The sequence below is a fragment of the Ursus americanus genome, chromosome 27 (genome assembly GCF_024610735.1).
Source record: "Ursus americanus isolate L20-20 chromosome 27, mUrsAme1.1.p, whole genome shotgun sequence".
Taxonomy (NCBI): domain Eukaryota; kingdom Metazoa; phylum Chordata; class Mammalia; order Carnivora; family Ursidae; genus Ursus; species Ursus americanus.
In genome coordinates this window covers 40110185-40124470 of record NC_142153.1, presented here as the reverse complement: position 1 = coordinate 40124470, position 14286 = coordinate 40110185, and the positions used below count along the sequence as shown (strand labels likewise).

General features: G+C 42.5%; 1 protein-coding gene across 3 annotated transcripts in view; it reads right to left on the bottom strand.

Moving 5' to 3' along the window:
• SNX25 (sorting nexin 25) overlaps window positions 1–14286 on the bottom strand; it is a 124356-nt gene that overhangs the window by 9963 nt on the left and 100107 nt on the right. For 2 of the 3 annotated variants that reach the window (XM_045785789.2, XM_045785787.2), the window contains 4 exons: window positions 11692–11823; window positions 9198–9338; window positions 6301–6414; window positions 1263–1427 (listed from right to left, as the gene is read on the bottom strand). In XM_045785789.2, coding sequence (XP_045641745.2) covers window positions 1263–1427; window positions 6301–6414; window positions 9198–9338; window positions 11692–11823 — 552 coding nt within the window. The remainder of the gene's footprint in view (window positions 1–1262; window positions 1428–6300; window positions 6415–9197; window positions 9339–11691; window positions 11824–14286) is intronic. The other variant, XM_045785788.2, reaches the window with a different exon arrangement.

The following is a 14286-nucleotide window of genomic DNA, read 5'->3' as shown; positions in this document are numbered from 1 at the left end:
AGATGAGCAGGTTCCTTCTGATGTCGGCAGAGGAAACAGCTGAGGCTGTGGCCCACGCAGAGGACTAATGACAGCACTGTGGGGGACTGGGTGAGCAGAGGAAAGGGCTGAGAAGTCACAGAGGCAGGAGGAGTTCCCAAAACCTCACAGCAACATCAGATGCTGCGAAAGAGATGGACGGAGGTGAACACGGAGAGGAAGCCACTGGGTCTGGCCACTGGCACTCACCTTCAGAGAACCATCTCATAGAGTGACCGCGCCATAACGTAAACTCCCAGAGGTACGGGAATAAATGAGAGGTCACAGAGGCAAGCTAACCGAACAGGGCCAGACATTACAAATATGGGCCTGCAGGGATGCCTGTGGGGAAGCAGGTTCATACAGAGCCCCGAGCCCTGGCGTGGACACGCTCCGTGCTGCACACAGGTTTCCCCCAGCTCGGGAGGCAGTGGAGTAGCACGCCCCGTTGCATCATCAGCTCCTTCTGTCCAAATTCATTCAACCAATTCTGCTGAAGAGGCGGTGGCCTTTAGCAATGAATGCCAAGGAGGCAGTGAATGTCTCCAGGAGACCCCGATTTTCAGAGACAGTCTTGCGCAGTTTGCTGAAGAGCGGGAGAAGGGGCTTCAGTGGCCTAAATGTGAGTCAGGAGCTTACTCTGCAGGAAACCCTGAGGTCCAGAATACGAAATCACAAGTGCCTGCATTCTCTCTATTTGCTACTTTACCCGCAAATGTCACTCCTAGATTCATCTTGCTTCAGAATATCCCATGACCTTCCACTCCCTGAGAATAAATTCTGAACTCCTCAGCTTGGCATGACCTCACCCCCCACTCCACCTCTTTGCCTAACCTTCCATTAGCCCATTCCTGAAGCTCTCCTCTCCAGTCCAATGACTTACTGACTGTCCCTCCCAACCCGACCTTCAATACGAGCTCCAGCTCCCCCTAACGATGACCCCCATCTCTGGGGACTGGCTGGTCCACCACTTTTACCGGGGCTCCCATACAACTTCCCACCCACACTTCACTTACCGACCTTGTTATTGCTATTTTCTGTATCTTAACTCTTGCAAGTGACTTGTAGGGGAGCACAAGCAGGTATCCCAAAAATATGACAGCGATAATAACTGAAAATGGATGTATTTGCTTTCCCCCTCACTAGTAGCATGCGTTCAACAAACATCTGGTACTTCAGAAGACTTTCAAAAAGACATTCCCCTAAATCTGCTGCAAAAATGGCACAACCTTTTAAGAGCTCACCTCTTGATGGGAGAAGAAGTCGCGAGGAAGTCTTTCCAGAAATGAGGATAATGAAAACGTGGATTTTTTCCCCTGCACATCAATAACCTTGAGGTAGTCAGGAGAAGGGCTCAAAAAGGCATAAAGTGCTTCACTCTGACACAGTCTTTCATCTGAAAGCAGATTCTGTGGAGGAAAGAGGGTGCATTACTCTTATGGAAGAATACGTCCGTGCTGCCGGAAACCACCACAAATAAAGGCAAGCAAGGCGCAAATGGCTGTGTCAGGGATTTATTTTCATAATCCGAACCCAAAACCATTTCCCTCTCCCCCTGAAACAGAACATATTAGGCGGATTCCCATGATGGTAATCGCAAGCAACGCCCTGCAGGTAAACAGGAGCACTGTAAGCCTGTGGCTTGTGGGAGACGCTGTGCAGACAACCGCTCAGGGCAACCAAACCTCGGGCTTGGCACACAGCTTACAGACCGGGGCCACTGCCTCTGGGTGTCAACTTCACCTTCACCCAGTGGTGCTGCAACAACTTACATGTCTGCACACGGCACAAGGATCCCGCTCAACCACCCTTAGATGGCTGTGTTCAGACTTTGTATATCAGCTGCAAAAAGGCACTTGGAGTTGTCACATGGCACAGTCTACCAGGCAGGAGCTTTCTCCCCATGCTGCCGCCTTCCGACCAGTGCTTGTTTACATAATTACAGAACTCTTTCTATTGGGCCTTGAACTGGAAATGTCCTCAGGTTCTTTATGTACTTAGCTGGCCTCCGGAGACAGGAAAGAAGAACAGAAATGAAGTTCGTGTCCAAGCAAGTGCTACTGATAGGACAGTAAGACTAACAACATGACCACAAGAATGTCTAAACGTCTACTATTAAAAGATACAGGGTTTAATGTGATTTCACTCATATGTGGAACTTAAGAAAAACAAGCAAAGAGAGAAAAAAGAGAGAGAGGCAAACCAAAAAACTGACTCTTAACTCTAGAGAACTGATGGTTACCAGAAGGACAGGGGTTCGGGGGGATGGTGAAAGAGGCAATGGGGACTGAGGAGGGCACTTGCTGTGATGAGCACCGGGTGCCACATGGAAGTGTCGAATCACCACACTGTACACCAGAAACTAATAAAACACTGTACGTTAGCTACTGGAATTTAAATAAAAACTTGAAACAACAACAAAAAAAAGATACAGGGTTTAGGAATAATGAGACAGTGAGAAATAGTGCCCCAATGATGATGTAATCCCCTTGGGGGAGAGGGACACTGGGAGCACATAGTGCTTCTGATGTCAGAGCCTGGGGTGGCAGAAGAGGTTAAGATCTAGTCTCAGAGGATGTGGTCCATGACCGTCACCTTACATTTGTTCAGGCAAAGGCGGAAATCCAATGAACTCTGTGACCTTCCCTAGAACAAGCACCTGTGGGAACATCCAGTACTACGACACTGGGGACAGGGAACCCAAGGGGGTGACCAACATTCTGGTGGTTGTTAGCTTCCTCTGTCCTGCAGAAGACGACTAGAAATGAGCAAGTTCTGCCTCAGAGGTTAAGGAGGATGGGGAGCTGGGGTCACTACCGCCTTCCCAGCCCCGGAGCCCAATAAATAGGCCTTTATTCCTTTTGCAGAGTATCAATGTTCAGTCGTATGTACAGATGGATTAGAAGGCAGGAGATATTCTCCCCTAACCTGATTTCCTTTAGCTAATCTATACTCCAATATTATTTTATAAAACAGTAGGAAATGATAACTAATGATAAGTCTCAAACTTACTACAATCAACATAAAGAGATCGTTAAGGCTGATAAGACTTTGGCCTACGTTATATTCCGTTATGAAGGAAAATAATCAGATTAAGTACATAGGAAAAGTTAGAAATGCTCACAGACGTCTGTGGGACAATATGTAATTGGGGTTTTATCATTTTTAAGCTCTCTGGGGATGGCATCCCAGTCCCAACTCCTTCCCTCCAAACACTCACAGCACGTTATTCTATTCTAGTCAAGATCTCAGAAGACTATTCAGTGGGTGATGGAGAAGGGGGTCTGGCATTCCAAGTAGAGCGCACAGCACAGGCATACCCCGAAGCAGGACAGAGCACAGCGGGAGGGAATGGCTGGTGTCGGAGGTGTCTGTACGTGAGCAGGAATGGGGAATGTGGTGAGCAGGGACGAAGAAAGACATAAGCAACAGAATGGCTAGGAATGAGTAGCTAGATTATTAAATATCTGTGCAATTAGTATGCTTCACTAGGGAACCATTTGTCATAGATAAACATTCAAGTAAACATATACTCAGTGGAATCCCTTTTTCTGGAAGGTCCTCTGGACCCAATAAAAGAGGAAGCATTCTGCACCTTACTTTCCTGTTTGCAGTAGGTGGGATAATACTTTGAAACGACAGTCTGCTGTATAACCTACCTAAATACATTGAATGGTCAGGGCTTTGTCAAGTCTTTGGGAAAATGAAAAACAATCCAAATCATTACTTCCTGACCTAAAATCCTCATGATTAAAAGACGTAAGGTCACTAGACACCACAGTTTCATCTGGCTTAGCTGCAGATTACTCTTGCTCTCAACTACGTCCACACGACCTACCGGCAGGGTCTCAGAGTGCAGTTTCTCTTGGCACAACAGCAGAACTTACTAACCCACTTCCATGACCAACAATCCAATAAAGGCACGTATGCGCCCTCCCTGTGCGCCCGAAAGGCAGCAGAAAAGGCCAAACGCACAGAGACCCTCCCCAGCAGCAGAGGCTGGAAGGAAACAAGAGAGTCCACTGGAGGGTCCAAAGCTACACACCCGAAGCTTAAACATCCTGGATTTTGAATAATACACATCGTTTCACAAATGATTTCATTTGCTCATCCGAACGATTTAATCAGGTACTATGTTGGAGTGGGTTTAATTATTTCCTAGATATGCTGAATCAGCAAGAAAATGGTAGTATTTCAGTTTCAAATTCTCTTGTAAGAGCATTTAAACATTGACGATTCTCTAATTCAGTTCTGCCATAATTAAACTCAGAGAGTTTTTCTAAGGTGTAAATTATTTTATTTCCTAACGGAAATTTACATTATATTATATACACACACACATATTTATATATTATTATATTATAAAATAAAAGTTTAAAAATAATCTACATCTTAGAAAAACTTTAGGATACATACGTATATACATATATGCAAATATATATATTAAATATATATATAAATATATATATTTATTTTATATATATAAAGAGAGATGGAGGGAGGAAGATAGGAATACATGGAAAAAGAGACTAACACTTTCAAAGCAATTCTGAATTAAACAAATCTATTTTAACCATGACCCATACTTCCAAATGAACAACTATGTTTTAATAAAGCCTTCACTAAGGGGGTGCCTGGGTGGCACAGTCGTTAAGCGTCTGCCTTCAGCTCGGGGCGTGATCCCAGCATTCTGGGATCGAGCCCCACATCAGGCTCCTCTGCTAGGAGTCTGCTTCTTCCTCTCCCACTCCCCCTGCCTGTGTTCCCTCTCTCGCTGGCTGTCTTTCTCTGTCAAATAAATAAATAAAATATTTAAAAAAAAAAAGCCTTCACTAAGAATTTGGCAACATCTATTATTTAAGATCCCAGGCCTTCCAGCTACTACTACATAGGCAAAAAGTGTTCCATGAGACAAAGTTCCATGCCTCCAAAAACTATAAGAGCTTTGGGGTGCATGGTTTGAGTAACTTAACTATACTCTGAATACAGAGGGTCCAGCCAAGGAAAAATAAACAGTGGTTGCTATCAAGGATAGTACAGGTTTGGCCTTATTCTCTAAAAATGGACTGAAGACAAACAATAAAGCATTTAGAGGAAATTAGGAGAGTGTCTTTAGGACCCTAGAGTAGGCAAAGATTTCTTAACAGGCACAAAGGCTTAACCATAAAAGACAAAACTGATATACTAGACTAAATTAAAATTGAGAACTTCTGTTCATGAAAAGAAATCATTAAGATAGTGAAAAGCCCGTCCACAGAAAGGGAGAAGATATTTGCAACATAAATGGTGCGACGAGAGACTCACATCCAAATCCCATGCAGAACCCCCACAAAGCGCTGTGGAAAAGATGGGCAACGCGACAGAAGAGCAGACTCAACTTGACCAGACACTTCACCAGAGAAACTACTCTTGGCACAACAGCAGAACTGGCGTAACACCCAGACTGGGGCTCCGCTTCATGAGCCGTCAGGGAAATGCAAACTAAACCCACAGTGAGATACCAGCACACACCCGCCAGGAGGACTAAAGAGAAACAGGCAGAGAAGAAGTGGGGGTAAGGAGGGAGAGCCATCAGAACCCTGACACGCTGTGGTGACAGTGTAAAAACTGCCACAACCACTTGAACAAACTAAGAAACCCAGACCTGTAGGTATTACACAACATGGATGGACCATAAGTCAAGTACTAGAAGTTTATAGAAGCCTGCTTCATGATCGCCTCCACTGGCAACGGGCCAAATGCTCATCAACAATGGAATGAATAGACTGTAGTGTATCTGCACAATGAAAAACCTACACGGTAGTGAAAACAAATCATCTACAACTCGAACAGCACTATGGGCGGAGCCCCTGAACACAGTTCTTGAGTGAAAGAAGTCAGACACAAAGGAGTCCATACTGCATGATTCCATTTGTAGGAAGTTCAAAAACAACTGTGTCTGTGTGGTTACTAGGCATGATCGTAGCCACCCTGGGCCGAAAGCCGTGACGGGACGAAAGCCGAGCATACTGCACCGGGTGCTGGTTACAGGGTGGGCTCCGCGTGTGAAAAAGGACGAAGCTGCACACACGGTAGCTGTATTGTATGTATTTCATATTTTTTATATTTTATATTTTTGTGTGTATAGTATACTTTAATATAAACAAACAAACCAAAGATATTTTGAGGACCTGGCATGACCTATAAGAAAAGAAAGCAAACAAGCAAGCTCTTAGAAAGATGACACTTTAACCCCAAATAACTCATTTTTTCTCTCGTATCCAAAACTTTCCAGTTGCTTACCTGTAAAAACTTATTTAATTGATTCTTTGACTTTTCCATAAACTTGTGATCTATAGATTTGAAAGGCAGCTTGCTAAGAGAAGGCAACTGGACTTTTTTTAAAGAAGGGAAACACTGTGGAGGAAAACATTAAATGTTAGCATCTTGAATCATATTTTCATGTTAAAAAAAAGTTTAGAATTATAATTAGAACACACCAAGCATCTTCCTCCTGTACTTATTCCTTTGAGGTTTAAGATCTTGAAAACCTGCCTGTTCTAATCAGGCTCACGGAATCGAGAGGAACAGGACGTTTGATGAAAAGAGCTGAAGCTCACCCCTAGGCCCCTGAACGCCTGGGAGCTGGGCAATGCTGAGGCCGGGCTGAGCAGGTAGCCTTGCACGACACGCACAGAGCACAAGGCTCTAGGTGTGGACACCTGGCTCACGGGAAGAAAAACTTCCTATTAGAACGTGCTTTGTTTACAACATCTCTGTGAAAAAGTTATCCCAGTTGACAAAACAATGGAAAAAAGGAGTACCTTGGCTTGTCGTGTTATTACCGCCCTTCAGTAGCAAACTGCACAATGGAAGTGCATTAATAAGTCCTACATTCTGCCAGACACTGTGCTCGAAGCATGTGGATTAACAGCTTGAAGAGTCAGCGATTGTTATTCTTATTTCACATATGAGACAATTAAAGATCAGGATCAAAACCCAGATCTGTCTGATCACAAAGTCTGTGTTCTTTATGCCAATTCCCACAGGACTCTGCCAGTCAGCCCCTCAGACCCTAGGAGGGCACTGGGTTCCAAATGCTCCGGACTCTGCCCCCATTTCCAAACACTGGCCCTTCTCGAAGGCACTGGGGCCATATGAATACGCTTAATGAAACCAACTGGCATTGAAAAGTCAGTGAGCACAGCCTTTGCCTGCAACCACTTTAACTGCTGTCGTCATCCTCCATGCACAGGAGGGTCACAGGAGTGCCCGCTGGCCTGGCCACAGCAAGAAAAGGCATGGGCTAAGTCACTTGTAACAAGTGCATGCAAGTGCTTTGGGTGCTGGGAAAGGGAAAACGAGCCCTTCCCGCACAGCGCACTTGAGAACCAGGAGCACGATGGCATGTACCCAAGGTGACATATAAATCAGTGCTCAAATTCAGAGTACAATTTTCAAGAAATGAAACAGGCAGTGAGAGTCAGAACGGAAGATTAAAATTCACCAGGGACCTGAAAAGGTGCTTCCTGTCCCAACTGTCAACAGGAAGGGTTCACACAAAAATGAAAAGTCAGAGGAGAGTAAATTCTAAGGGTAAGAAAAGAACACCAGCGATCATCTACAGATAAGGAAAATGAGACAATGAGACTAAAGGACAGACATGGAATTTTGGAAGGTTTATTTCCTCCAAGGCTTCAGTCTACTTGTTTTTGTTTTTTTTCAAAGAACATTTTCCACATACATTTTATTTCAAAATCTCCTCTAAATTCCTTTTTCTCCTTCTTTCTATTTTTATCAGCAACAGGACAGATACTGAACTTTGGCTTCAAAATGGTTTGTCACAGGGCAAGCGACACACTCTTGTGTTGTTAGTCACACATTTTGAGAAAAACGTAATCTTCTATTAAGATAGAGATTTCACTTTCCACACTGCCAGAGTGACCATAGTCCCTCTGAGAAGTACTGGTGGAGGACATTTGGTTTTGGCCACCATCCTTTTAAAAGCACTTGAAGAAGTTACAGCATTCATAAGTTAGTGATTAAAAGAGTTTTTTAAAAAATCCCCTTAGGAGAAAATGTTAAAGGAAACAGACGTATTTCATTTGCAGAAGAGCAGTCTGATAGGTGACTGCAGGATTTTACCAGCGTCCGTTCATTCTGAGCCAGAGAACAATAAACAGAAACAAAAAGAGAAGTGACCAAAGAGCATTTCGGTTGCTGGGGAAGAGGGCAGTCATCTCCGGGAGAAGGCGAGTTAGAGAAGACGCAGTTCCTGAGAAAGATGGAAGAATAAGGAATGGAAAATAAGATGACCCGGATTACAGTCCAGGCTGGGCCACTAGGAACACGTCCTGTGATAAATCGATCAAACTCTCCGGGATCAGCTCCTCTCCTCTTAAAATAAAAGAACTGACCTAGATTAGAAGCTTTCTGACATTTTTAACTAAAACCCACAGCAGGAAATACATGCTACACTGCAACCCGCACACATGCGTGCATATCCACATATAAATTATAACCCACCTATAAAACTAAGTTCTATGAAACAACGTTCATTGCTACAACTACCACCACCAACACGGTAATGTTTATTATGTGCCACACCTGCTTTGTATACATTCATTCCCTTAATTCTCACGACTCTGTGAGAGAGGAGACATAGGCGCTATCAATATTCATATTTTGCTGACGAAGAAGAAGAGATACAAAGAGACACAGTGACAAGTCCCAGGTCATATGGCTACTAAATAGTACAGCTAGGATCCAAACTCAAGCAGTCTGGCTCCCGAGTCTGTGCTTTCACCCACGACACTTTATGACCCTTACTCTTTGCGCTGAAATCCAATATATTCTATGCTCTTCCTGTTGCTGCAATCATTAATTGGTTTCACTTCCCACTAAAAGGTCACAACTGGCAGCTTCAAAAACCAGTGGCCCTAGATGACCCCTAGCCCTCTTTCAGCTCTGGGGTTCTATGAGGCTCCGTGGAGATCAGACAATTCTTCGTCCCGAAGGGTTTACACTAACTGGTTTGGTCCATGAGTTAATTTCCAAATGTCAGGCTGAAAATGCCACTTTTCCAGTATCCACAGCAAAGAAGAACTGTTAATCAGTTTCCTTATATGTGAAAAACTGAAATGAGTTCTTAAATACCTTCTTGCTTAGTAATCCTACCTTGTGTTCATGAGTATTCATACCTCACTAAGTTTCCGGTGTAAATTCTGGAACTCACTGAGCCTTCTGGGGACGGTCCAGTTCTTAGTTTCAACTCCTCCAACTTCTTGTAAGCTTACCATGACAAAGTAACAGGGCATTTGCTCACCATTCTCTTCTGTAACCTTGGGCAAAACAAACACGACAACAACAAAAAGCGTGGTGAGCAGGTGCAGTCGGCACGATTTTTAAATATCCCCCAAGATTTCCCACTCCCTAGTGTATATGCCCTGCGTCATTCCTGGGACTCTGAATATCACGGAATCTATTCCTGCAATTAGGTTATGTTACATTTGACCACTGACCTTAACACAGGCCCTTTGTGGGCCTAACCTAATCACACAAACCCTTTACGAGCAGAGAGATTCCTCGCGCTAGTGGCAGGAGAGGATGTCAGAAAGACTGGAAGTGCAAGAAGGATTGCACACGTGGTGCTAGTGTGAAGATGGAGAGGGGCGCGTGGGGGGTTGTGGCAGCACTTCCACTGACAGCAAGACAACAGACAGGTCCACAACCACATGGAACTGAGTTCTGCCAACAACTTGATTGAGCTTGGCAGTGGATTTCTTCCCCAGTCTCCAGACAAGAACTCAGTCTGAACAATATGTTGATTTCAGCCTTATGATGCAAAGAGTACAGAATGAGAGAGTCATGCAGTGCTGGACTTTCGACTTACAGAATTGTGAGCTAATAAATGCGTGTTGTTCCAAGCCATGAAATTTGTGGTAATTTGTTAACACATCAAAAGAAAACTAATACAGCAGACTTAACATCTTTTTTTTTTTTTTTAAAGATTTTTATTTATTCGACAGAGATAGAGACAGCCAGCGAGAGAGGGAACACAAGCAGGGGGAATGGGAGAGGAAGAAGCAGGCTCACAGCGGAGGAGCCTGATGTGGGGCTCGATCCCGTAATGCCGGGATCACGCCCTGAGCCGAAGGCAGGCGCTTAACCGCTGTGCCACCCAGGCGCCCCCAGACTTAACATCTTAAGTGTGTTTCTTGAAAAACCAAATGAACAGTAAGCAAACAGGTATAAGATATGCCAAAACCTGTCTCAGGAAAGGATAAAGCCTTCCTCAGTTTAATTTCTAGATTCAACAAACCATGATTTCAATTTTCATGAAATTTTATATTGAAACACATAATTTGCTCTATCTCCCAACTTAGATAATTCCTTAACACAGACACATATACATACAATATCAAAATTCAGAAAAGGCCATTATCATACTTAACATAAATAGATTAAGAGAAGAAACAAAAAAGAAAACACTGAATTTAAGCTTGAATTAGTATCACAAGTTGAATTAGAGACAAGGAGTCAATAAGAAAGGCAAAGGAATGAGACCCTGTGACGTAGGACCATTATCCCACTGTGAGGATGCAGGAGGTGAGGGCATGCACAGGGGCCCCGGGTTGTCGTAGGGTCACACATCTAGTAAGGGAGTCAGCCCGAATCAGAACTCAGGAGCACACGGCATGATGCAGACACATCTTCCACACGCTCTCTGTGGGACTGCCTTGTGAACTCTGGCAGTCAGGTGGCTCCTCGGGGTCCATGTCCACTATCTTTTCCATGACAGAGGTGCCACAGCAAACTCCTGCAGCTTACCTTAATGGGAGTGCTAACAAGCACCAAAGATATGGTGAAGCACTTGGTTAAGCACTTGTGTAATGTGTGTGCTTTGACGGTAGCTCTTGGGGAACATTCTTTGTGTGCAATGTAATCTAGAGGTGAACTTAAGATCGTGGATCTCAAGCCCTCCCCACGCCACAGTAAGAGTGTGAACATTAACACTATGTTACTCATGATCTTGTTATCCGTGTGGGCCCGACCTTCATCTCCAGATTTCCACAGAACAGCTAGTAGGGCAGGTGGGAATGAAGAAGTTGTCAACATTAACAATGTAAACACCCATATGCATCTCTCCTGACAAGAAATTATTTGCACAGACTAAAGGGATACAGCATATTCTGAAAACTGTTACCCATATCCCTCAAAGAACAGTAAAATGTTTTCTAATTCAAGGGGAAAATATTCATTATTAAGGATCTTAGAGCAACTGAGATTTAAGTAAGTGAAGTCAGCAGAATGGAGCAATCAGAAACACTTAAATTTTTAATTTTTCACCATCAAATTTCAAGTAGTACCTTCCATTTTATTTCAATCCTCAATGGAAAAATAAAATGGCAATTCGGAGATATTAACTGTCCCTATCTGAAAGTTGCTTACAATTCCAGTGAATAAGGACAACCTGCAGTGGAGTGAGATCAGGTCTATACCAGGCAGGTCTATACCTACAGCTCGAAGTCATGGGTGAGACAGAGTGAAAACAGCAGAGAAGGAAGGAGGACAAATGCAGTGTACAAGACAAACATAAGTCTTCTACCCTCAACCTTAATTCTCTAGGACAAAATCTTCTCGTCTAAAGTCATACTCTAAAAATAAATTAGGAGAAAAAGCAGTCAGACCTACCTCTCCACTGGTGATGGAGGCTTTCCACATTCCAAGGTTCTCACACCACCAATCTGTTCTTGCCATGTGCAGCTGTAGGTCCGTGCGTTCTTTCTCTATTAGAATTATCTCCTCCTTCAACTTGAAAACAATCTGCCAAAGGGAAAATATCCTGGGAGTTATAAAACCACTTGAAATGCTGCACAATTCAGCAAAGTAGTAGGATATAAAACCAACAGGCAAAAATCAGCTGCATTTCTATACACCAACAATGGACAATCCAAAAAGGAAATTAAGAAAACAATTCCATTTACAATAGCATAAAAATTTTAAAAAATACTTAGGAACTAAATAAGGAAGTGAAAAACTTCAACAATGAACTACAAAACACTGATGAAAGGAATTAAAGATGACATAAATATATGGAATGATCTCAATGTTCATGATTTAGAAGACTAAACATTGCTAAGATGTCAGTGCTACCCAAAGCGATCTACAGATTGAACACAATATCTACAAAAATTCCAACGTATTTTGCAAAAATAGAAAAATCCATTGTAAAATTCATATGGAATCACAAGGGAGACTGAACGGCCAAAACAATCTTGAAAAAGAACAAAGTGGGAGGACTCACACTTCCTGATTTCAATACTTACTACAGCGTTACACTAATCAAAACGTATGGTACTGACATAAAGCCAGACACGTAGACCAATGGACTAGAATAGACAGCCAAGAAATAAACTTTTGCACATAGGTCAAAGGATTTTTGACAGGGGTGCCAACACCATTCAATGGGAAAAGAAGAATCTCTTCAACAAATAGTGCTGAGAAAATTGGATACCCACATGCAAAATAATGAAGTTGGACCCTTACCCTAACACCCTATACAACAATTAACTCGAAATGGACAAAAGACCTGAACATAAGAGCTAAAACGCCGAATTAGCAATGACTTGTTGGTTATGACACCAAAGGCACAGGCAGCCAAAAAAATATAGGAAAACTGGACTTCATAAAAATTTAAAACTTTTGTGCACAGAATACTATCAACACAGTAAAAAAGCAACCTGCAGGAATTGGAGGAAATATCTGCAAATCACATATCTGATAGGGTATTAAGATCCAGAATATATACAGAACTCTTAAAACTTAAAAACAAAAACCAAACAGTCTGATTCAAAAATGAGCAAAGGAGTTGAATAGACATTTCTCCAGTATATTTATATATTTATATTTATATATATTTATATATATATATTTATATATATATATTTATATATATATATTTATATTTATATATATAAATGGCCAAAAAGTGCATGAAAAGATACTCAACATAACTAATCATTAATGAGATGCAAATCAAAACCACACGGAGCTACCACCTCACACCCATTAGGATGGTTACTATCAAAAAATTGAAAAACAATTATTGATGAGGATATACAGAAATTGGAAACTACATGCTCTGTTCGTGAGAAGGTATAAAAATGGTGCCGCCATTATGAAAAATAGTATGGAGGTTCCTCTAAGAATTAAAACCGTAATTACCATATGATCCAGCAATTCCAATTTTGGGTACATTGTCAAAAGAGCTGAAAGCAAGATCTTGAAAAGATATTTGTACACCCATGTTCATGGCAGCATTATTCACAGTACTCAAAAGGTGGCAGTAAACCAAATGTCCACTGATGGGTGAATGGATAAACAAAATGCTATATATACACACAATGGAAAATTACCCAGCCTTAAAAAGGAAGGAAGTTCTGACACACAGTATAATATGAATGAACCTTGAAGACATTACGCCAAGTGAAATAAGCCAGTCACAAGAGGATGAGTACTGTATGATTCCACTCACGACATATTTCATAGTAGTTAAATCCGTAAGAGATAGAAAGTAGAATGGTGGTTGCCAGGGGGTTGGGGAGCAGGGAATGGGAAGTATTATTTGGAGGGTACAGGGTTTCAGTTTTGCCATATCCAATGAGTCCTGCAGATGGATGGTAGTGATGGTTGCATAACAGTGTGAAAGCACAGACACTGACCTGTACACCTAAAACAGCTGAAATGGTAAATGTTATGTATATTCTGCAACAATTTTTTTAAAAACAAGTAATTTTATTTTTTTATTAAAAATATATTTAAAAAGGCTATGGAGCTCTTTCATGAGAAAACCTATAAGGATATGCAACTCTGTGATTTGAGGGCAGAAGTTTTGCTCCAGGGGCGCCTGGGTAGCGCAGTCGTTAAAGCGTCTGCCTTCGGCTCAGGGCGTGATCCCGGCGTACCGGGATCAAGTCCCACATCGGGCTCCTCTGCTATGAGCCTGCTTCTTCCTCTCCCACTCCCCCTGCTGTGTTCCCTCTCTCGCTGGCTGTCTCTCTGTCACATAAATAAATAAAATCTTTAAAAAAAAAAAAAAAAAGAAGTTTTGCTCCAAAACTCTCCTGAACATGAAGGCTACAAGGACTCTTTCCCTGCTCAAAAAGCCTAAAGGAAACACGCCCAGTCTACACCTTGTCCTGTATTTTATCACCAGTCAGGGCTGTGACTACCTGCTTCATTTTCACGTGGGTATGTTTTGGTCCCACATCAGCATGTCTGCTCCCA